Raw genomic sequence first — 23,488 nt, 5'->3', positions numbered from 1 at the left:
CCACGGATAAGGGCACCGCCCAATGGGAGGTGTGGATAGTGAGGGGTCCCACTCGCCTGGAGCGGAGGGTCTGTGTCAAGAGCGGCAGGGGCTGCAGGAGATAAGAGAAACGGGTGAGGGCGCCGCGGGGCGGGACGGGGAAGAGAGAGCTGGGCGGACGGAGAGGGCGGAAGGGAAACTAAGGGGTCTGCGGGTGTCTAAGAGCCTTGGGGCCTGCGCTAGAGCAGGAGCGGCGCGGGCTGGAAGGAGAGCGTTCCTTCCTGTGTGCCCTCGGGCTCCTTTAGTGTGCGGGAGCCTACGCTGGAACTCGCCCACCACCCACTGCTGGGAGCTCTCACCCTGCCGAGGAGATGAGTCTGGTAGGAGAAAAGCGTTGTGAAGCGGGAAAGTCGAATTCCCAGGTCCCTGCTGGGTTCCTTTCTGGAAAGACTTCATGTTAGCTACTGTGTGAAAAATCCCCAATCCTTCCCCGAGTAGTTCACAGTTCAAGAGTGGGAAAAAGAATCGTAGACAAGGAAAGGGCAAATTTCAAGTCTCCCGGGCCACCTCGTAGACATTTATTGGGTACCTGCTTTGTGCGGGCTTTGCAGTAGGCATTGGGCCTCGCCCTAGCAGAGTTTTCTGTTGGAAGTGGAGCTGTAATCAAGGAAATATGGAACTCTCGGGTCCCTGTTTGCCTGCTTCCAGGAAGATCCTTTATGGAATGGCTGTTGTGTGCAGGGGCCTGGCAACTCAAAAATTAGGAAGGGGATTAGAATAGTAGATAAGGAAAGTTTAGCTCCTGGTCCTCTAGTGAATAATTTACTCAAGGAGTATTCATTGGGCATTAACTGAGAGCAGGGCCCTATACTGGGCTGTGTATTTTGGGAATTCACAGTCTAATGAGAGAGTTGGTCTGGTAGAATGGTAGAAATGGACTGTGCACAGGGGGACAGTTCTACTCAGGGTCGGCCAGGCACGGTGACTTACACCTGTAATTCCAGCGCCTTGGGAGGCCTAGGTAGAAGGATTGCTTGAGCTCAGAAGTTCAAGACCAGGCTGGGGGCTGGGCGCGGTGGCCCACGCCTGTAATCCCAGCACTTTCAGACGGATCATGAGGTCAAGAGATCGAGACCCATCTGGACCACAGCAGAAAAAAAAAAGAAAAGAAAGAGATCGAGACCATCCTGGCCAACACGGTGAAAACCCCGTCTCTACTAAAAAAATACAAAAATTAGCTGGGCGTGGTAGCACGTGCCTGTAGTCCCAGCTACTGGGGAGGCTGAGGCAGGAGAATCACTTGAACCTGGGAGGTGGAGGTTGCAGTGAGGGAAATCGCACCCAAAAAAAAAAAAAAAAAAAAAAAAATAGACCAGTTGGGCAACATAGGGAAACCTTCTGTCTACAAATAATTTAAAAATTAGCCAGGGACAGGGTGTGGTGGCATACTCCTTTAATCCCAGCACTTTGGGAGGCCACGGGGCATGGATCTTTTGAGGTCAGGAGTTTAAGGCCAGCCTGGGCAACATGGTGAAACCCCATCTCTACTAAAAATATAAAAATTAGCCAGGTGTGGTGGTGAATGCCTCTAGTTCCAGCTACTCAGGAGACTGAGCTGGGAAAATTGCTTGAACCCAGGAGGCAGAACTCCAGCTGGGGCGGGAGAGTAAGACTCCATCTCAGAAAAAGTAAAATAAAATAAATTAAAATAAACTTTTGCCAGGCATGGCGGCGGATACTTCTGGTCCCAGTTACTCGAGAGGCTGAGGCAGGAGGATCAACTGAGTCCAGAAGGTGGAGGCTGCAGTGAGCCAAGATCGCACCATTGCACTACAGCCTGGGCAACAGAGTGAGACTCTCTCTCAAAAAGAAGAAAAAGCCTGGGCTCAGTAGCTCACGCCTGTAATCCCAGCACTTTGGAAGACTGAGGCGGGCAGATCACCTCAGGTCGGGAGTTTGAGACCAGCCTGACCAACTATGGAGAAATCGCATCTGTACTAAAAATACAAAATTAGCCAGATGAGGTGGCTCCTGCCTGTAATCCTAGCTACTCGGGAGGCCGAGACAGGAGAATCGCTTGAATCTGGGAGGCAGAGGTTGCAGTGAGCTGAGATTGCTCCATTGCACTCCAGCCTGGGCAACAAGAGCAAGACTCTGTCTCAAAAAATAAAATAAAAAATAAAAACTTCCCAAGGTCTCACTTTCCAAGGGAGTCTTTTTTTTTTTTTTTTTTGAGACAGGGTCTTGCTCTGTCGCCCTGGCTGGAGTGCAGTGGTGGTGTGATTGTGACTCACTGCAGCCTCAACCTCCTGGGCTCAAGTGATCCAACCACCTCATCCTCCCAAAGAACTAGGAGTACAGATATGAGCCACCATGCCTGGCCTGGGAGCATTTCTCAGTCACTTAATATCGACTATGTGCTAGGCATTGTTCTTGGCACTGGACATATCTCAGTGATATACAGGCTAAACTCCTACCCTCTGGTTGCTTAGTATGAGCAACTTCTATATGCAAGGCTGTAAGCTACACTCCACCTGCCCACTGGCACTAATAGATGACGAAAAAGAGGTAAAGAAGGTGTGTTTGAATTCCTAAGATTAGCTGCTAGGCCTGGGAGGGAGGCAGTCATTTGCCGAGTTTACTTTGAGTCCCTGCAGTGTGAAGGGGCCTGGGTGGGGTTGAGCCCACATAGGTAGAAGGGAAGAGCCAGCATATATAGGGAAGTTTGAAAGCTAAAATTCCTGTTCCTGTTCAGAGGTTTTGTTGACTGGAGTCTCCACAATGAACCAGACCCACAAACTCTCAGTCCAATGAGGAACAGTGAGATGCCATCCCAAACATGATATCTGCCATGATAGAGGTGGCATAGGAACCCTGAGGATGGAGAGATGTCAGAGAAGGCTTCACAAAAGATGCTGAGTAGGAGTTTGTCAAACAAAAAGAGGAGATAACTTTCTTGGCAGAGGGAATAGCAATATCACAGATTTAGGGTCCAAAAACAGTCTTTCTGGAGAACTACACAGGGTTACAGCTGACCTTTACTAGTACCAGGGATTTTGTGTCACTACTACTTTTAGCCGCATTTTACAGATAAGAAAGACAATCTCAGAGGAAGTAAGTGGTGGAGTTTAAATTCAAGCCAAGGGCAGTCTGGTTCCAGGGCCTGTGTTTTTTTGTTTGTTTGTTTGTTTTTGAGACGGAATTTCGCTCTTGTTACCCAGGCTGGAGTGCAATGGCGCGATCTCAGCTCACTGCAACCTCCGCCTCCTGGGTTCAGGCAATTCTCCTGCCTCAGCCTCCTGAGTAGCTGGGATTACAGGCACATGCCACCATGCCCAGCTAATTTTTTGTATTTTTAGTAGAGATGGGGTTTCACCATGTTGACCAGGATGGTCTCGATCTCTTGACCTCGTGATCCACCTGCCTCGGCCTCCCAAAGTGCTGGGATTACAGGCGTGAGCCACCGAGCCTGGCCCAGGGCCTGTGTTTTTAAACACTTTGGTGTATCTGTGTGTGTATATGTAAGAGGCAGAGGAAAAGTATTGCACAAAGAAGAAACTGCACAGCAGGCAAAGGCTGTGATGTTCTCAGAAAGGGTGTACCTGGCCCTCTCAGTAAAGAGGCTGGGCTGTTGGCCGGGGTGGTAGCTCACGCCTATAATCCCAGCACTTCGGGAATCCAAGGCAGGTGGATCACCTGAGTTCAATACCAGCCTAGCCAATACCTGGTGAAATCTGTCTCTACTAAAAAGAAAGTACAAAAATTACCCAGGTGTGATGGCACACACCTGTAGTACCAGCTGAGACATGAGAATCACTTGAACCCAGGAGTGGGAGGTTGCATTGAGCAAGATTGTGCCACTGCACTCCAGCTTGGGTGACAGAGCGAGTCTCTGTCTCAGAAAAAAAAAAAAAAGAGACTGGGCTGAGTGCTATTTCTTTCCTGCAGGCTGCCGTGGGGTGTGTATAGGCTTCAGAGACATGGGATCACTGAAGACTGAGGCAGAAACATTGGATTAAGACTTCCTGAGTGATAGAGGCTGGTGAGTGGTGGAATGGGCAGGAGAACTCCGCCTCCCCTCAGGTTTCTGCTGTCTCACTGGCTCCTGCCCCTCTTTCCCTAGGCACTGCCTTCCCCACAATGGCAGAGGTGGTGGCTGAGGTAGCTGAGATGCCAATACAGATGTCACCAGGGGCAGTGGAGATGTCAACACCTATGTCAGGAGAGATGATGGAGATGTCAACAGAGGTGACTGAGATGACACCTGGGGAAGCCCTTGCCTCATCCCTCTTCTTCCAGCACCACCAGTTCATGTGCTCTGAGTGTGGCAGCCTCTACAACACGCTGGAGGAAGTCCTATCACACCAGGAGCAGCACATGCTTACTGTCTCAGAGGAGGAGGCACTGACCACACAGAATGTTGGCCTGGAGCCGGAGCTGGTGCCCGGCACTGAGGGGCCCTTCCAGTGTGGTGAATGCAGCCAGCTCATCCTCTCCCCTGGTGAGCTTCTGTCCCACCAGGATGCCCACCTCCGGGAGTCTGCAAACCAGATCCAGTACCAGTGCTGGGATTGCCAGGAGCTGTTCCCCTCGCCCGAGCTGTGGGTAGCTCATCGAAAGGCCCAACACCTTTCTGCCATGGTAGCTGAGCCACCAGTGCCACCTCCTTTGCCTCCCCCAACACCACTGCCTCCACCTTCTCCCCCACCCCAAGTCAAGATGGAGCCTTATGAGTGTCCTGAGTGCTCTACCCTCTGCGCCACCCCTGAGGAGTTCTTGGAGCATCAGGGCACCCACTTTGACTCCCTGGAGAAAGAGGAGCGAAATGGGCTGGAGGAGGAAGAGGAGGACGATGAGGAGATTGAAGAAGATGATGAAGAGACGGAGGATGAGGAGGCCATGGCAGAGGTCGGTGATGATGCTGTGGGAGGTGACGAGTCCACAGCTGGCTGGGCTCAGGGTTGTGGGGACTGTCCCCAGCACCGGCCCTCCGCAGATGCTCGCCAGCACCGGCGGGGGTCTCACAGCCTGGCCTCGGCAGCCCACCCCTTCCACTGCAGCCAGTGTCAGCGCAGCTTCAGCTCTGCCAACCGGCTGCAGGCTCATGGGCGGGCTCACATTGGTGGCACACACGAGTGTACAACCTGCTCCAAGGTGTTCAAGAAAGCAGCCTCACTTGAGCAGCACTTGCGGCTGCACCGCGGGGAAGCCCGCTACCTCTGTGTAGACTGTGGCCGAGGCTTTGGCACAGAACTCACACTGGTGGCCCACCGGCGGGCCCACACTGCCAACCCATTGCATCGCTGTCGCTGCGGCAAGACGTTCAGCAACATGACCAAGTTCCTGTACCACCGGCGCACGCATGCTGGCAAAAGCGGGACACCTCCTTCAGGAGCAGCAGCTGCGCCAGCTCCAGCAGAGCCCACCCCTCCTCCCCCGCCTGCCCCACCTGCCCAGCTGCCGTGCCCACAGTGCTCCAAGTCCTTTGCCTCGGCTTCCCGGCTCTCCCGGCACCGGCGCGCGGTACATGGGCCCCCCGAACGGCGCCACCGCTGTGGGGTTTGTGGCAAGGGCTTCAAGAAGCTGATCCATGTGCGCAACCATCTGCGGACGCACACAGGCGAGAGGCCCTTCCAGTGCCACTCATGTGGCAAGACCTTTGCTTCTTTGGCCAACCTCAGCCGCCACCAGCTAACCCACACAGGTGCACGTCCCTACCAATGCCTGGACTGTGGCAAGCGCTTCACGCAGAGCTCCAACCTGCAGCAGCACCGGCGGCTGCACCTGAGGCCAGTCGCCTTCGCCCGTGCCCCTCGCCTCCCCATCACCGGTCTCTACAACAAGAGCCCCTACTACTGTGGGACCTGTGGCCGCTGGTTCCGCGCCATGGCAGGCCTGCGACTGCATCAGCGGGTCCATTCCCGAGCTCGGACTTTGACACTGCAGCCTCCCAGATCACCGCCTCCTGCCCCACCCCCACCCCCGGAGCCTCAACAGACTATCATGTGCACAGAGCTGGGGGAGACCATCGCCATCATTGAAACATCCCAGCCACTGGCGCTTGAGGACACGCTGCAGCTGTGCCAGGCTGCCCTGGGGGCCAGTGAGGCAGGTGGGCTATTGCAGTTGGACACGGCCTTCGTGTGACATAGCTGAAAAACAGCAACAAAAGGGTTTGGTTGCAACAGCCAGTATGGGTACCTCGGGGGAGAGAGGACCACCCTCTGGCAAGCTGGTCTAGTGCCCACCATGTGCCAGGATCCACCTTGGCTTCTTTTACCCATTGACTCCCCAGAACAACCCTTCCAGGCTTGTCATCTTTATCTGCCTGAGGGGAAACTGAAGCTCTGAGATGCGATGTGATCTGTACCAGGTCACCCAGCTACACTGCAAAGCAGGTTGGCCAAAGCCGTTTGCACTGCATCACCCTGGTGCCCAGCAACATCAGGTAACCTTCACTGAGCACCAAGCATGTGCCAGGTCTCTGCTGGGCACCCCCATATACCTCTTCAGATCCTCTGCTTGTACCCCCAGCCCTGGCCTTCCCTGGATTTTGGGCACCCAGGACTTGGCTCTACCTGGTGGAGGAGGGTATTTGATTTCTCTGGGCTTCCTTCATCTCAATTTTGACAGTGTGGAAGGAAATCTGTAGGTACCCAGGTCCTCAGCTCCAGACTGAGTGATGCTGGAGACCCAGGAGCAAGTCAGCACGGGCTCTGCCTGCAGGAGGCGTGCACAGTCTGGTAGGAGAAACACACAAGTACAGATGGCTTGCTCTCTGAGTGTGTCTCATTGATTCATTCAGCCTGTGTGTCCTAGGGCATCCCTCTTTGCATATTGGGTGATGCTGGGGAAAGAGATGAGTCAGGTGTAAGGCCTCTCAGGGCTATGATGGGGATGTGCAGGGACAGTGGGATCCCAGGAAACAGACCTCCATGGTGGGAGATGAGAAGTCAAGGACTTCCTAGAGGAGGTAGTCCCTGAAGGAAAAGTAGGAATCTGCTAGTGAAAGGGAGAAACAACATTCCAGGCAGACAGCACTGCCAAGAGGGTGACCTCTTAGTGTATTTGGAGACCATCCCATTATCCATCTGACTGCCTAGCTGAGACAAGCACCACACTTAGCACTGTACGTGTACTATGATCCCAACAGGCCTGTGATGTAGATATTATCCCTGTTGTATAGATTTTTTAAACTGGCCAGGTACGGTGGCTCATACCTGCCATCCCAGTGCTTTGGGAGACTGAGGCAGGAGGACCACTTAAGGCCAGGAGTTCAAACCTGGGCAACAGCAAGACCTCATCTCTACAAAAATTAAGTTAGCCAGGCACAGTGGCTCATGCCTGTAATCCCAGTGCTTTGGGAGGCTGAGGCAGGAGGATCACTTGAGCTCAAGAGTTCAAGACTAGCCTGGGCAAGATAGTGAGACTTTGTCTCCATTAAAAAAGATCAGCCGAGCATGGTGGTACACACCAGCTTTGCCAGCTACTCTGGAGGCTGAGGCAGAAGCAAGAATGCTTGATATGGGGAGACTGAGGCTGCAGTGAGCTGTGATCATGCCACTGCACTCCAGCCTGGGCAACAGTGCAAGACCATGTCACTTAAAAAAAAAAAAAAAAGAAGGAAACAAAACTAAGGACAGAGATTTGCCCAAGGTTTCACAACTAAGCAGAGACATTGTGAGATTTGAGTCCAGGAGGCCCCTTAGGCCCACACTTGTAACCCATACTATACTAAGTGATTAAGACCGAGACCTGTGCAGGGGTAAACCAGTGTCAGAGTGGTTGGAATTTGAGGGGGCCCTGAAAGATCAAAGGTATTGGGAGCAGGAAGATTCCCACCTTGTTGAGAGGTTACCTAGAATAATACTCTTTCCCTCCCTTTATTTATTTATTCTTTTTTTTGAGATGGAGTCTCACTCTGTCGCCCAGGCTGGACTGCAGTGGCCCAATCTCAGCTCACTACAACCTCTACCTCCCACGCTTAAGCAATTCTCCTGCTTCAGCCTCCCTAGTAGCTAGGATTACAGATACTTACCACCCTGCCTAGCTAATTTTTGTATTTTTAGTAGAGTTGGGGTTTCACCATGTTTCACCAGACTGGTCTTGAACTCCTGACTCCAGGTGATCCGCCCACCTCAGCCTCTCAAAGTGCTGGGATTACAGGTGTGAGCCACTGTGCCCAGCCATAATAGTCTTTCTCACCCAAGTGGATGCATGTGATTCATGATAAGTTCCTCCCAGGCCCCTGCAGCCCAGGGTGCTCAGGCAGGGGAGGCAGAATGCAGCCGGGGATGGAATTGTCCAGGAGGGATGCCTAGACTTAGGAACACCTTCAAAGCTGGGCTGAGTAGTTCAGGGTTGGGAGAGGGTTGTAACTGGGTGTTGGCTCTGGGCTCCAAGTGGGATGAGTGGGAGGCTAAAGATGGTCCAGCAGAAGACAGGCCCAGACCTGAGAAGGGGTCATGGGGTGGTAGGAGGGTGAGAGACATATTAGTGACATCATGGCTGACCAAGTGTGAGTAGCAGGGAGGAAGGGGTCCTAGGATCCCAAGGTCTGCCCCTCACCCAGAAACAGCCATCCTCCCCCTTGTCAGTCTGCTTGTTCTGTATATTCATTCATTCTACAAACCAGGTAAAATCCAGGCAGTGTTAAGCAAGGAAGGGACAGGGTCTGTCCTATCCCAGGTAGTAGCGTAAAGATGCCCCTTGAGTGGGGCAAGCAGACTGGAGAGCCCACACTCCACCCAAATAGTCGCTTCACTCCATCTGGAACCTTTGAAACTCTTCCCTTTTTGTTCACCAGTGGAATCCAGTAGGGGACCCAGTGCTCCTCCCCAGGCCCTCTTCCACCTCTGGGGCATCCTGGCCACACTCACTGCTGGTGCCATGTAGAGAAGATAACATTTCCTTCCACCCATGCCTCACCATCTGGCCCCAGCATGTGTTAAGTGTGGGTAAAAGTCAAGCTGTCTGCCCCAACCTTTCCAGAGTTGTCACTTCCCAACATCCTTAAGACGTGGACCAGGTAGGTGCCCTGTTTAAGACTTGGAAATGAAGGCTTGGAATCTTCTAGGGTTCTGCCTCCAGCCATGGCCACCCAACAAAGAGTATACAAGCAGGCAGAGCTTTGGCCTGGGTAACACATCATCTCATGTCCCCCTAGACCCTAGAGTGGCAGGCAGCTTGGGCTAAGACAGACAGTCCATTGTTCAAGTCCTGACTGTCTCTTAAGCTCCATGGCCTTCTCTTCTATGATCCCCAATTCACTCACCAGTTCTGGGAGGTTAATCCCTCCCTCCCTAAGCAAAAGCAGATAATTTATGCTGGGTCATGGGGCAGGCTCCTCCCAGGCCTCTACAGCAGATAAGCCAGACGAAGCTCATCACCACAAATGCAGAGAAAGCCACAGTGTGAGGCCTTCGGACAGCCCCCTCTACCTGATGCAGCTCATTCCTGTCCTGGAACAGTCCACCTGGGAGCCCCCACCACCTCAGTGGAAATAGGCAGCCAGACAGAAAGCAAGTTTTCATGCCAATAATTTATTGAACGGAGGTCTGTACACAGGCAAACCTTACTGTGGAAACTAAGACATCAGGAGCTCTCTCCACTCCCCTGGCCCTCCAGGGTGGGGTGAGGAGGGAGAAGACCTTGGGGGCAGAGGACAGGAGGGGAGTTACAGCTGTAGGAGGGGGCGGGGCCAGGTTGGACGGTGCGAATCGACGTTTTCTTTAAGAAAAAAATTATAACAATCTATTTACACCCAGGGGCCAGGGAAGGGAAGAGGAGACAGGGCTGGGCTGGTTCTATTTACAAGGGAAACAGGAGGGGAAGGGGTTTGGAGGAGGTGGAGACCTGGGGGAGGGGAGGGGGCCAAGGGGGTAGGAGGTCCTCATCCCCCCAACACCCTGTCCTTCTTTCCCTCCCCACAACCAGTTAAAATCCTCTTAAAAAGCCCACCACAGGAGTGAGGCTGGTGAGGGAGGGACTGGAGGTGGGGACAGGGACTCATTTACCTCTGCCCTCTAGTCTAGGGGCCCAGCCAGGGCAGGAGCTTAATGGGCTATGGCCCCCCTTCCCAGCCCCTCTTGGGGCTCCCAGATGGAAGTGGAAGGGTGGTTGGTGGGGCTCTCAGGACGAGTTAGCGAGGGTAGGTGTGGCATCGGTCGACTGCCAGTCTGAGCTGGTTGAAGTCTCAGTTAAAGCTGGAGGGAGGGAGGGAGGGAAGGAGCAGAGAATTAGCCTTTGCCTTTCAGACACCCCTTCCCCCAACCCAAGAATAGGAATTCTCATTATAGATGCTGCATTAAAAGTTTAAAGCTGTCACTTTAGGTCAAGGGTTGCAAGCTCAAGTGCCAAAGGGCCAGGATGGTAACTGAGTCACACACCAGGGTGCCAGGCTCCATATAAGGGGGCAGTGGGTTGGGAACAGTGGCTCACACCTGTAATTCCAGCACTTTGGGAGACTTGCGGTCAGGAGTTCGAGACCAGCCTGGCCAACATGGCGAAACCCCATCCCTTATTAAAAATAAAAAAATGGCCAGGCGCGGTGGCTCAAGCCTGTAATCCCAGCACTTTGGGAGGCCGAGGCGGGTGGATCACGAGGGCAAGAGATCGAGACCATCCTGGTCAACATAGTGAAACCCCGTCTCTACTAAAACTACAAAAAATTAGCTGGGCATGGTGGTGCGTGCCTGTAATCCCAGCTACTCAGGAGGCTGAGGCAGGAGAATTGCCTGAACCCAGGAGGCGGAGGTTGCAGTGAGCCGAGATCGCGCCATTGCACTCCGGCCTGGGTAACAAGAGCGAAACTCTGTCTCAAAAAAAAATAAAAAATACATAAAAATAAAAAAATTAGCTGTTGGGGTGGTGTGTGCCTGTAATACCAGCCCCTCAGGAGGCTGAGGCAGGAGAATCACTTGAGCCCAGGAGGAGGATGTTGCAGTGAGCCAAGATTGTGCCACTGCGCTCCAGCCAAGGCTGGACTCCATCTCAAAAAAAAGGGGGGGGGGGGCGGCTGGAACCCAACACCCACTGTCTACTGTCAGGAGGATGGGTGGACCTGTTACTACTCAATCTGATTTTTTTCTTCCCCGAGAGAAACAGGAAATCTGAGTTGTTACATAAAATGGCCCCTATTTTTAAACCTGGGCAACATGGCCAGGAGTGGTGGCTCACACCTGTAATCCCAGCACTTTGGGAGGCTAAGGTGGGAAGATCACCTAAGGTCAGGAGTTCAAGACCAGTCTGGCCAACATGATGAAACCTCATCTCTACTAAAGATACAAAAATTAGCCAGACATGTTGGCGTGCACCTGTAATTCCAGCTACTCGGAAGCTGAGGCAGGGAAATCACCTGAGCCCAGGAGGCAGAGATTGCAGTTAGCCAAGATGGAGCCACTGCACTCCAGCCTGGACAACAATTGCAAAACTCTATCTCAAAACAAAAACAAAAACAAAAAAACGCCTGGGCAACAAATTCAACGTTCTGTTTGTTCAGGCCAAACAATATTTCTCTGGCTTTCCCACTGGCATTTAAATACAAATGTGCACAAGAATGCCCTTTAAAGGTGGTCATTCACATGTTTTAAGATGTGCTTTGTATGCCATCAAGATTTCAACGATTTAAAAATACATTCAGGAAACCCACTGACAGAACAGCCTCACACTCCCCAGGCAGAGATATGCTTTAACCCCCAGCAGATGGCCCCCAATTACCTTGTGAGGACGGGGTGAGGGTGGTAGTGCCCGCTGGGGACCTCAAGTGAGGAGGGATGAGAATGGCGTTGAGAGACGGTTGGATGGAGAGTTCTAGAAACAGCAATTGACATGCCAGTCAGGGTAGCCTACAGCAGGGTTATGATGGGCACCAAATGGGAACCCGGCTATTGGCAAGGCCAGTTGTTTGTGGACACTTTCAGCCACAGGCCTCTCTCAGTGAAAAACCAGAAAAAGCCTACCACGCGGCAGATCATAGTAGAACTTAACTGAAACAGGTTCAATTACCCCTGAATCCGGGGGTCATCTTTCCTGAGCCCTTGCCTGCCTTGTACCCTACCCTTAGCTCCCCACTCCTGCTTCAACACCAAGCTCTTCACAATCTTTGACTGCCCCTGCCCTGCTCCCCAGATCCCAGGCTATGCCCTCACCACCAGCACTGAAGTTGAAGAGAGGGGGAAGTGGGCGGTTGTTAGGGAGCTGGGTTCCCAGACATCGTAGTTCATCAAAGAAGCTGTGGGCGCAGGCCTCTAGTGGGGAGAGCCTTGAGGACGGGGTGTACTCTAGCAGGCTGGAGCAAAGCGCGATGGCCTCCGGCGGCGTTCGAGATTTAAACACCTGGGGAATGGATGCAGGGGTCATGAGGGTGAGATGCCCTGGTCACTAGCATACTCCTGTTATCTCACTGCCACAGTGCCTGTGGCAAGTACGACTGGCTACTTCCCACACCCCCACCTTCCTAATGGAGAAACTGAGGCCCAACCACTAAGAAGAGGTCAGTTTGTATCGGGTGAGCAGCCAGCCCAGGTCCAGACTGTATGAGCCCTGCTGTCAGCTTTTTCCCCTCCATAATAATTAGAATCTTGAATTTACTTGTGAGTTCTCAACTTTTAAGATGCCATAAACTTTGAAATTGCATGGAAGTTACTGATCCCTGGATAACTCTTCAAATCCTCCTAAGCCATGATTCTGAGGCCAGGTCCACAGAACACTTGACCTCCAAGGGGGAGTGGCTCTCAGCCATGCTGCCCTAAGCCCCGAGCCCTGCCCCACCTTTGTCCAGGGGTGAGCTTTAATCTGAGGGAACTTGAACTCTGTGTAGTTGGGGTTCATCTCTCGGATTTGTTCCCGGGTTGGTGTTCCCAGCACCTGTAAAAAGAGGGAGGGGTCTGAGACAAGGGCCCCACCCCTCAGCCCCACCCCCTGCCTACCCCAGCCCCACCCCTCACCTTGATGATCTCCACCAGCTGGTCCACCCCACTGTCCCCAGGGAAGATGGGCTGGCCCAGGAGGAGCTCCGCCAGTACGCAGCCAGCTGACCAAACATCTGAGGGGAAATGGGGGAAGCGTCAGGGCTAGGCGAGTAGGGCCACCAGCCTGCCAGTACTTCTATTCCTCATGGCCATCCTGAGTGTTAGGAGCCCCGTTTTCTCAAAGACAAAGTACCTGGCCCAAGGTCACATGAAGCCTAGAAAACATGGGCCTGACCTTGACCCTAAAGGTCTGCAAGCCTTTGCTGCACTCTCTAGTCTGGATGTGTTTCCAGCCCTTAGTGCCTTTCTCTGCTAAGGACCCCAATGAGCTCTTTCTCTGCGGCTAGCCTTAGATGACAGACCAAACTAGGCCCAAACCTGCCAACAGGGACCCGTGTTCTTTGGGCCTCAGGAAGGTACAGCCTTAAATCTTGGACTGCCTTCCTCTTGTTCCAACTTCTATCCTTCCCATGAGAGGAGCTACAACCCAGCAGCTTGACCCCCACAACTCGAGTTCATACCTAAGGACTACACAGTTCCTCACGCTGCTGCAGAATGTTCCCTTTCAAACTCTTTCTTGCCCATTCCCTCATTTCAGCCTTCCCCTCATGCATGAAAAATGGCAGTCGTCCCCACAAACAGGGAAGGACACAGAGGCCCTGGGAGCAAGCTGCATCTTCATGGTGGCAAAGCCTTCCTTCCCGATCCCCCCAAGGTCTCCAGCAGCCCTTCCCCCTAGCTTAGAACAGAGGGTTGGCAGGGAGGTTCCAGAACTGATATGGACTCTGGAGTCAGGTCAGCTTTCAAATCCCAGCCCTGCCCAGTCCCAGCGGTGCCACTGCTGGCAGTCAGCCTCACAGCTCTAAGCCTTAGGTTGCTCATCTGTAAAACGAGCATCTGACAGCATCAGCCTCCTAAGTTTGTGAGGACTTAAGCTTTTATCAGCAAGCCCGGCATGGAGCACACAGAGAACTCCAAAATAGGGCTGGCACGGTGGCTCACACTTGTAATCTCAGCACTTCGGGAGATGGAGACAGGTGGATCATGAGGTCAGGAGTTCAAGACCAGCCTGGCTAACATAGTGAAACCCTGTCTCTACTAAAAATACAAAAACTTAGCCGGGCATGGTGATGGGTGATTGTAATCCCAGCTACTTGAGAGGCTGAGGCAGGAGAATTGCTTGAACTCGGAAGACAGAGGTTACAGTGAGCCGAGATTGCACCACTGTACTCCAGACTGAGCAACAGAGTGAAACTCTGTCTCAAAAAAAAAAAAAAAAAAAAAAACCTCCAAAGCTTCCAGGATTGTCACTACCCCCCGCCACCCTCCCATAGCCCTGACCAATGGACGAGGTGTAATCAGTGGCTCCAAAGATGAGCTCTGGGGCCCGGTAGTAGCGAGAACAGATGTAGGAGACGTTGGGCTCCCCTCGGACCAGCTGCTTTGCACTGTGGGAAGAGAGAGGCAGGAGTAAACACGAGGCAAGGGCTGGGATCCTCCCCAATCTCTTCAGCCAGCCAACATGCCCCAGGCCTACCTGCCAAAATCGCAGAGCTTGAGGACAGCAGTATCAGGGTCCACCAGCAGGTTCTGGGGCTTGATGTCGCGGTGACACACACCCTGGGAGTGGATGTAGGCCAAGCTGCGGAAGAGCTGGTACATGTACACCTGGGGCAGGCACAGGACAGCAGAATTTCAGCCCAGCTCTCCCCACACAGCACCACCACCCCACCAGCGTGGCCTAAAGAGCCCTTCCAGGCCCACTCTCCCTGCTGCCTTCATAGCTTTGGGGAAACCGCTGTTTGAAACCCTTGGTTATCTTAGTGTGCACCACAATTACTTGGAGGACTTGTCAAAACAGGGACTGCTGGTCAGGGGCGGTGGCTCATGCCTGTAATCCCAGACCAAGATAGGTAGATTAGTAGAGGTCTGGAGTCCAAGACCAGCTTGGCCAACATGGTGAAACCCCGTATCTACTAAAAATACAAAAATTAGGCCGGGCGCGGTGGCTCAAGCCTGTAATCCCAGCACTTTGGGAGGCCGAGGCGGGTGGATCACGAGGTCAACAGATCGAGACCATCCTGGTCAACATAGTGAAACCCCGTCTCTACCAAAAATACAAAAAATTAGCTGGGCATGGTGGCGCGTGCCTGTAATCCCAGCTACTCAGGAGGCTGAGGCAGGAGAATTGCCTGAACCCAGGAGGCGGAGGTTGCGGTGAGCCGAGATCGCGCCATTGCACTCCAGCCTGGATAACATGAGTGAAACTCCGTCTCAAAAAAAAAAAAAAAAATACAAAAATTAGCCAGGCATGGTGGCACACGCTTGAAATCCCAGCTACTCGGGAGGCTGAGGTAGAATCACTTCAACTCGGGAGGCAGAGATTGCAGTGAGCCAAGATCGAGCCACTGCACTCCAGCCTGGGCAACAGAGTAAGACCCTGTCTAAAAAACAAATAAAAAAACAGAGGCTGCAGGGCCCCACTCTCAGAGTTTCTGTCAGTGAGTTCTTGATGAGCCATTTGCAACAAGCTCCAGCATTGATGCTGGTCTCCGGACCACACTCTCAGAACCACTGCTTTAATCACAACCCTTGGCAGAAGCCTGATGAATTAAAAAGCTATGTCAGGAGGTTATCATAAAACAGGCTAGGGAGCCAGGCACTCAGCTTCCTCCTCGCCAAAACCACTGGCTCCTTAATCCGACAATCAAAACCACCCCTGAGCCTGCCCCCTCTCCAGCTCCATTTTCCTGCCATTCTACCTCCCACTGACTAGAACAGAAGGGGAACGAGAACAGGATTTTGAGTTTCAGTCACTGCTGCATCCCCCAGGGCCTAGATAGGCCAGGGCGTGGCTCCTAGTAACAGAACTGCTTCCTACACCCCCTTTCCTTTATTCCAGTCCCCCTCAGCCAAAGATGCCCTTTCCTTGCCCTGGTCAGTCTCCTCCAGGAAGCCTTCTGTGATCCTTCTCACCCACAAACCAGGCTGGGTGCCTCCTCCATTTCCAGAATTCCCTGTGCTCCTTCTGGTATGGCAGCAGTAGTTCATTTAATTTTCTGTGGCGATGCCTGTCTACCGTACCAAACTGAGAGCTCTTCAAGGGCAAGGGCTGGGTCTCAGTTAACAGTGCCTCTGGAATTGCTCAGCACTGGGCCCTATGCAGGCAGTCACAGGACAGATTCCCCAAACCAGAGGGCTCACCTCCAGGGAGGTGAGGTCCAACAGCCACAACCACTGGTAAAGCCCATGTCGGCTCACCCAGGCTAGAGTACGTAAAGCCAGCAGGATCAGCAGCTGGGCCCGAAGTGACCTCCAGCAAACAAATCCACCCACCCCCTTCCAATGCAGCGGGCTGCTCCAGCCTCTGTTCGCCATATCATCCCTGGGCTGCATTCATTCATTCATTCATTCATTCAAACACCTCCTGAAGGTCTGTAATACCCAGGGCACAGTGCCAGGCACTGGGAAATGAGCCTGCACAGACGATGAACAGAGATCAGTTCCTGGCTCTGTGGATGCTAACCTTCCTCCAACCCTCTTTCCCACCTACTCCCGACCAAGGCTCTGAAGGCCCGGACTCTGGCCTCAGCAGCTGTCCTTGTACATTCCTAGTCCCCACCACTCCCTTATCCTGAGCTAACCCCAACATCTCTGGTGCCACTGGACTCCCCATATGGACCTGGGCAAGGGCCTGGCAGCCTCTGAAGCCCCGAGTCAGTCTGCTTTCCTGATTCAGTCAGGCCTTGCCTGCCTTGGCCCTTCCCTGTATTAGGCGAGCTCCATCTCTGGGGGTTATGGGAACAACAGCAGGGAACACAGGGCCTCCAAAGACCAACATAAACTATGCAGATGAGGGATCCCATAAAAGATGGGAGGCTCCAGAGCCCCTAGTTTTACGGGCCTGGGTCCCAGCAGCCCGCCTGCCGGCCTACCTTGACATAGAGGATAGGGATGGTCAACTTGGCCTTGGTGAAGTGACGGGCCACCCGGTATACTGTCTCGGGCACATATTCCAGCACCAGATTTAGGTAAAGCTCGTCTTTCTGCAGGGAGCAAAGGAGAGGTGTGAGGCACTGTGAGAAGAGTGAGGAAGGGGGAAGGAAGATGTGCGGGGAGCAGTGGGGGAGGGACTGGCACTCATGGGAAAGGCAGACAGGCAGGAAAATGGCCAGAGTTGAGGTAGAGCACCCCACCACCATCTTGAGGTCTCACCTTCTCCCCACTGGAGTAGAAAAAGTATCTCAGCCTCACAATATTGCAGTGGTCCAGCTTACGCATGATCTGCAGCTCTCGGTTCTTGGGGGTAAAGGAAGAGAGTCTCAGAATATGACAAACTCTCTCTGCTCCCCGTCTCTATTCACTCACTCCCCACAACAGAGCCAGGCAGCTACTTCCTGTGTCCCAGCTCCAAGGTCCCCCGGAGTATCCCTCAATTCCTTCTCTCCAGCCTGTTCCCTTCCCACATGAGCTGGAGGCCTATCGGTTAAACACAGGCCAAAGAAGTGTTTTCTTCAGCCCACTTTAAACAAAAATTCAATTTATTGCTGACATGTAAAAACCAAATGACACCTTTCTTCTGATTTTTTTTCTCCAAAAGAAAAGGGATAATATAGCCGGGCGCGGTGGCTCAAGCCTGTAATCCCAGCACTGTGGGAGGCTGAGGCGGGTGGATCACGAGGTCAAGAGATCGAGACCATCCTGGTCAACACGGTGAAACCCCGTCTCCACTAAAAATACAAAAAATTAGCTGGGCATGGTGGCGCGTGCCTGTAATCCCAGCTACTCAGGAGGCTGAGGCAGGAGAATTGCCTGAACCCAGGAGGCGGAGGTTGCAGTGAGCCGAGATCGTGCCATTGCACTCCAGCCTGGGTAACAAGAGTGAGACTCCGTCTCAAAAAAAAAAAAAAACAGGAAAAAAAAAAAAAAAAAAGGATAATATAAAATTTATTTATTTATTTTTTGAAATGGAGTTTCGCTCTATCACCAGGATAGAGTGCAGTGACGCGCTGCAATCTCCACCTCCCGGGTTCAAGCGATTCTCCTGCCTCAGCCTCTTTATTTATTTAAAAAAAGAACCTGGCTGGGGCCAGGCACAGTGGCTCACGCCTGTAATCCTAGCACTTTGGGAGGCTGAGGCGGACAGATCACCTGAGGTCAGGAGTTTGAGACCAGCCTGACCAACATAAAGAAACCCCGTCTGTACTAAAAATACAAAATTAGCCAGGCATGATGGCGCGCACCTGTGATCCCAGCTACTTGGAGGCTGAGGCAAGAGAATCGCTTGAACCCGGGAGGCGTAGGCTGCAGTGAACTAAGATCATGCCATTGTACTCCAGCCTGGGCATCTAAAAAAAAAAAAGAACCTGGCTATGTTGGCCAGATTGGTTTTGAACTCCTAGCGTCAAGCAATCTTCCTGCTTTGACCTCTCATAATTCAAGGATTATAGGCGTGAGCACACACACCCCGCTTTAAAATGAAAAAAAAAAAAAAAACAGCTGGGCATGGTGGCTCACATTTGTAATCCCCCACTTTGGGAGGCCAAGGCAGGGGGATCACTTTAGGCCAGGAGTTCAAGACCAGCCTGGTCAACATGGCAAAACCCCATCTCTACTAAAAATGCAAAAGAATTAGCTGGGCATGGTGGTGCACACCTGTAATTTCAGCTACTCAGGTGGCTGAGGCATGAGAATGGCTTGAACCCAGGAGGCAGAGGTTGCAGTGAGCCGAGATAACACCCCTGCACTTGAACCCCGGCGACAGAGCAAGACTTTGTCTTTAAAAAAAAAAAAAAAAAATGAGGCCTGGTGCAGTGGCTCACACCTATAATCCCAGCACTTTGGAAGGCTGAGGTGGGCGGATCACCTCAGGTCAGGAGTTCAAGACCACCCTGACCAGCATGGAGAAATCCCATCTCTACTAAAAATACAAAATTAGCCAGGTGTGATGGTACACGCCTGTAATCCCAGCTACTCAGGAAGCTGAGGCAGGAAAATCGCTTGAACCTGGGAGGCAGAGGTTGCAGTGAGCTGAAATCGCACCATTGCACTTCAGCCTGGACAACAAGAGCGAAACTCCGTCTCAAAAAAAAAAAAAAAAAAAGATTTCTCATCTAAATCCAGTTTTTTATTTGTCTTGAAAAGTCAGGGCCAGGCATGGTAGCTCACGCCTGCAAACCCACCACTTTGGGAGGTCGACGGGATGGATCACTTGGGGTCAGGAGTTTGAGACCAGCCTGGCCAACGTGGCAAAACCTTGTATCTAATAAAAACACAAAAAAATTAGCCAGGCGTGGTGACCCACACCTGTAATCCCAGCTACTCAGGTGGGTGAGGCACGAGAATCACTTTAACCCAGGAAGCAGAAGCTGCAGTGACCCGAGATTGTGTCATTTCACTCCAACCTGGGCAACAGAGACTCCATCTCAAAAGAAAAAAAAAAAAAAAAAAATCAGGTGTGGGCACATGAGGCTTGCCACCCTACCTGCCACAGGCAACAAGAGACAGGTAGTGACCATCCAGCTGACCCTGGTCCCCTGGAATCATCTGGGTCTTTGAACTCTAGCTAGGATCCTAAGTCCCAGACTCCACACCTCCACCTCTTCCCAGAAGGCAGTCTCAGCATTCTTGCCCATTCTCTATTCCTTTGGGGGGCCTAGGAACTCCCTGCACCCACATCCCTCTCACTCTGGAACCCAACTCCAATCAAATTCTGACACCCTGGAGCTCCTCCTGCCCAAGAGCCCTCCCTGCCAAGACCCAGTCCCTGGTCTGGTTCCCTTCCAGTCTAGGCCCAGTACTCCCACATCCAGATAGCCTAAGCTCCAAATGCCACTCCCTTAAACACCAATTATTCCTCAATTTCCACTTCTTCTATCTCCTCCTAGTTCCCTGGGCCTCTGCTAGCTCACAGGGCACCCCCATTCCATCCGGCACCGGACAAACACCTGGGCAGAGCGTGACCCTCAGAACCACCCGCCTAGACCTGCCAGGTGCCTTTTTCCTCTGGGAAAAAGTGTAACCAAAAGGTTAAGGTAGAGGGCTTGGAAACCAGATTGTAGCCTTGACCGGGCTATGACCTCAGGCAATTCTCTTATCTGAATTTCAGTTTTCCTGCTGAAGGTTATCTTATACTTACAATGGGCATAACAATAGTACCTACCCTCAGGTAATCTTTATATAAATTAGACAAGAACCTGCCTATAAAGCATGTACACTGAGCGAATGCCCAATAAGAGTCAGCTCTGGGCTCTCTTGGGATCCACATTTCCCGTCTTCCACAGGTCTCATTTCCTCTTTTCCCCCTTTCTCTTCCGGACCATGGATCTGAAACCCAAGGCTTCAGCTGTCTGGCTAGGGTTCTCCCACCAGTCATGCCCAGTTCCCAAACCTCCCCATCCCCATCCCGCCCAAGCTACCTTGAACCTCTTGTCCTGGAGAACCTTCTTGATGGCGACCAGTTCCCTGGTCTCTGCCAGCCGTGCCTGGTACACGACCCCAAATGAGCCATTGCCAATCACTTTGATGTCTGTGTAAGCCACCTCTTGGGTGCGCTCTGGGCCTTGGCCTAGAGTGGCTACCACTGTGGTCACCTTCCCGCTGTCACCTGGGGAACAAAGGGGATACACAATCCACTGACCCACCCTGTCTGCGCATCACCCCATCCTGGGGCTGTGGGAGGAAGGGAAATCTCTGCAAGAAGCTTGTTGGGGCCCTCTTTGTCCCTTCCTCCTCTTTGAGGAGAGGTGGATGCTGGACCTTCCCAGTGACTTTACCCTCTTCCTTTCTGGGAACCTTAAATCCTGCCTCTCCTCCACATGGGATGATATTGATACCTAAACCTCTCTGCTTCAAGGGTTGTCAACCCCAAATTTCTGCTTATAGGGAGCAACAGATTACTGGTCCATCTTGGTACTGGGAGACACCAGATGTTGACTCCATCCACTCTGATCTGCTCTCTGGCCCCTCCTATTTGGAGAAAGCTTGACCCAACCTCGTCCACTTAAGGGAGCAGTAACCCCGAGTTACTCCTACTTTGGGAAAGCACTAGTCTTTCTCACAGCCTAGAGGATACTGACCTCTAAGTCCTCCCCTGTAGAGCTGTTAACTTCACTGGTTCTTGGTGAAAGAAATGAATGTCCTCTCCTGGTATACATACCAGTGCCTTAACCCTCACTTTTTGGTACTTTGAGATTAGAAAAAACACTGACTTGACCTCTTCATCTGTGTGGTCCAGAGCCCCAGACCCCTCCCTGTATGTGGGTGGTCCCTAATGGACAAGCACTAGATTATGAGAATGATGAACCTGACTTCTATTATCAAGGGGCTAGTCCAGCCTCAGTCCTTTGAAGGAAAGCTACAATTCTCAATTCCCATTATTCAGATGGTAGCAAACCTTGGTGCCATTCTTAGGGGTCTTTGAATAACTGATGAACCAAATCCTTTTTTTTTTTTTTTTTTTTTTGAGACAGAGTTTTGCTCTTGCTGCCCAGGCTGGAATGCAATGGTTCAATCTCAGCTCACTGTAACCTCTGCGACCTGGGTTCAAGCAATTCTCCTGCCTCAGCCTCCCAAGTAGCTGGGATTACAGGCGCCTGCCACCACGCCCGGCTTATTTTTGTGTTTTTAGTAGAGATGGGGTTTCACCATATTGGCCAGGCTGGTCTTGAACTCCTGACCTCAGGTGATCCATCCGCCTCGGCCTCCCAAAGTGCTGGGATTACAGGCGTGAGCCACCACACCCAGCCACCAAATCCATTTTGAGGGGCCAGAGACATGTTCTTTCAGAGGGAGATAACCCTACATCACTATTTTTTTTTTCAGACCCAATGAAACCATACCCTAAAACAGTTATTAAAGAAGTATAACCTTAGATCCATATTCTATAGGAAACTGACCTACCCTCCCTGCTCCATTCCATTTTTGTTAAAAACACACGAAGCCATGTATTTTAAAACATGGACTATGGACTTGGTTTGAAGGATATGCTGATTCCCAATGTCTTCATATCGAAGAAGCAGTACCTATTAATTCTCACCATTGGGGTACAGCTCAACATATTTAGGGTGGGTAATGATGCCAGGTCTTGATTTTAATAGGGAAGATGATCTGAGTACCAGGTTTGGAAAGCCCTGGCCGTATTCTTTGGGGACACAACATAGTAACCTCAAAGCCCTGCTTTTAAGTGATATTCACTCCAAATCCCCATCTTCTGAAGGACAGCGAATGCAGATTCCTCTTTTTCGGGGTATGGTCTTATTCTTGTTCTCTTAGGAGACAATAACTCTAGCTCCCCATTTGCAAGTGACTGTGACCTCTGATCCAGTTTTCTAATGAATAGCAACGTAAGATACCTGTTCTTAAGGCTCAAGGACCCAAGACCTCAATAAGAACAGGGACTTGTAACTCGTTTCTTTAAGTGTTAATAATCCTGATCCAAGAGTAATTCTGATATCCAAGAGATGGTAACCCCAAGACCCCTTTTTCTGGGAGGGAGAGGGCTCTGATCCTCGGTTTAGGGAGGTACAGTGACCTCGAGCTCCTATCTAAGCATATGAAAGAACCTGACGGATGTCTGAGGAGCTTTAGAAACCCTGATCACCACCCTACACGGGCGCCGCTAGTACTCACGGCCCAGCTTCACCCCGGGCGGCGGGAAGCTAGTGCCTGCGCCGGGGCCTCCGCTGCCTCCTCCGCCGCTGCCGCCGGGTCCACCCCCAGAGCTCGAGGCCCCGACGCCCCCACCCATGGCCCCGACGGACGTCTTCCCGCCGCCGGTGCCGCCTGGGCCGGAGGCCGAGCCTCCTGGGCCGCCGCCGCCGCCTCCGCCTCCGCCGCCTGGCTCCGCAAACGAGCTGGTCCGCGCCCTGCCCGAGCCCCCAGGGCCGCCTCCCGAAGGCCCGCCGCCGCTCATGGCGCCGAGCGCAGGCCGAGGCCGCGGGGCTCGGGCTGCCCGGGCTGCCCCAGCTGCCGCCGCTGCCGCCGCCTCCCCCGGGCTCTGGCCTCTTCCAGGCCGCGCCGCTCGGGCTTGGGCTCCGGCTCCGGCCCAGCGCCCGCCGCGGGGCACGCCGGGAGATGCAGTCCGGCTGTCGTCCGCGCCGCCGTCACCGCCCTCGGTCCGCACAGAGAGCCGCGTGGCACGCCGGGAAATGAAGTCCACAAAAGCCTCAGAGTAACACGGGAATGACGGGTCGCGCTGTACGTCGGGAAATGGAGTCCAGGGTAATCTGTCAGCCGACTGTACGACGGGGAGCCCTGAAGGACTTTGGGAAGCAGAGAGCCTGATGCCGCTGGGAAACGGAGTCCACTCACTCAGTCTATTGGCTGTGTATGCGTCCCAGAGACCGTTGCCCTCTGGGAAATTGAGTCGGCGCGCGTGGACATACGGATCTCCGGCCGTGAAGCAAGCCGGGAAATGGAGTCGTCGCCACGCCCTCACCGCATTGCAGGTGTAAAGAGATTTTTTTTTTAGAGCACGCCGGGAAATGGAGTCCCAGGTGGTTTCTAAGCCCCAAGTGGCTACTGCAGTTCCGGAGATG

At 52.7% G+C, this 23,488-nt stretch overlaps 2 protein-coding genes across 5 annotated transcripts; one reads left to right on the top strand and one right to left on the bottom strand.

Moving 5' to 3' along the window:
- On the top strand, positions 1 to 6,761 carry ZNF526 (zinc finger protein 526). 4 transcript variants are annotated; one of them, XM_032249282.1, is made up of 3 exons: positions 1 to 113; positions 3,928 to 4,021; positions 4,103 to 6,761. In XM_032249282.1, exon 3 carries the CDS (start codon positions 4,120 to 4,122, stop codon positions 6,124 to 6,126), a length of 2,007 nt encoding a protein of 668 aa, XP_032105173.1. In that variant the 5' UTR covers positions 1 to 113; positions 3,928 to 4,021; positions 4,103 to 4,119; the 3' UTR covers positions 6,127 to 6,761. The 4 variants fall into 4 exon arrangements, with proteins under 4 accessions (XP_032105173.1, XP_032105172.1, XP_032105174.1 ...); XM_032249283.1 differs by having other exon boundaries at positions 25 to 113; positions 3,928 to 4,025; XM_032249285.1 differs by having other exon boundaries at positions 103 to 359.
- A 2,739-nt stretch (positions 6,762 to 9,500) lies between these two features.
- On the bottom strand, positions 9,501 to 23,488 carry GSK3A (glycogen synthase kinase 3 alpha). Its single transcript, XM_032249296.1, has 12 exons — positions 22,581 to 23,488; positions 20,369 to 20,556; positions 17,166 to 17,249; positions 16,886 to 16,996; positions 14,488 to 14,618; positions 14,292 to 14,398; positions 12,927 to 13,024; positions 12,751 to 12,846; positions 12,129 to 12,315; positions 11,698 to 11,790; positions 9,996 to 10,184; positions 9,501 to 9,708 (listed from the first exon to the last, which is right to left on the bottom strand). Exons 1-11 carry the CDS (start codon positions 22,861 to 22,863, stop codon positions 10,111 to 10,113), a joined length of 1,452 nt encoding a protein of 483 aa, XP_032105187.1. The 5' UTR covers positions 22,864 to 23,488; the 3' UTR covers positions 9,501 to 9,708; positions 9,996 to 10,110.

Source organism: Sapajus apella, unplaced genomic scaffold, assembly GCF_009761245.1.
Source record: "Sapajus apella isolate SASKATOON/1434 unplaced genomic scaffold, GSC_monkey_1.0 scaffold68, whole genome shotgun sequence".
Classification (NCBI taxonomy): domain Eukaryota; kingdom Metazoa; phylum Chordata; class Mammalia; order Primates; family Cebidae; genus Sapajus; species Sapajus apella.
Note: the sequence above shows the minus strand (reverse complement) of the source record. Positions and strands in the feature narration are given on the sequence as shown.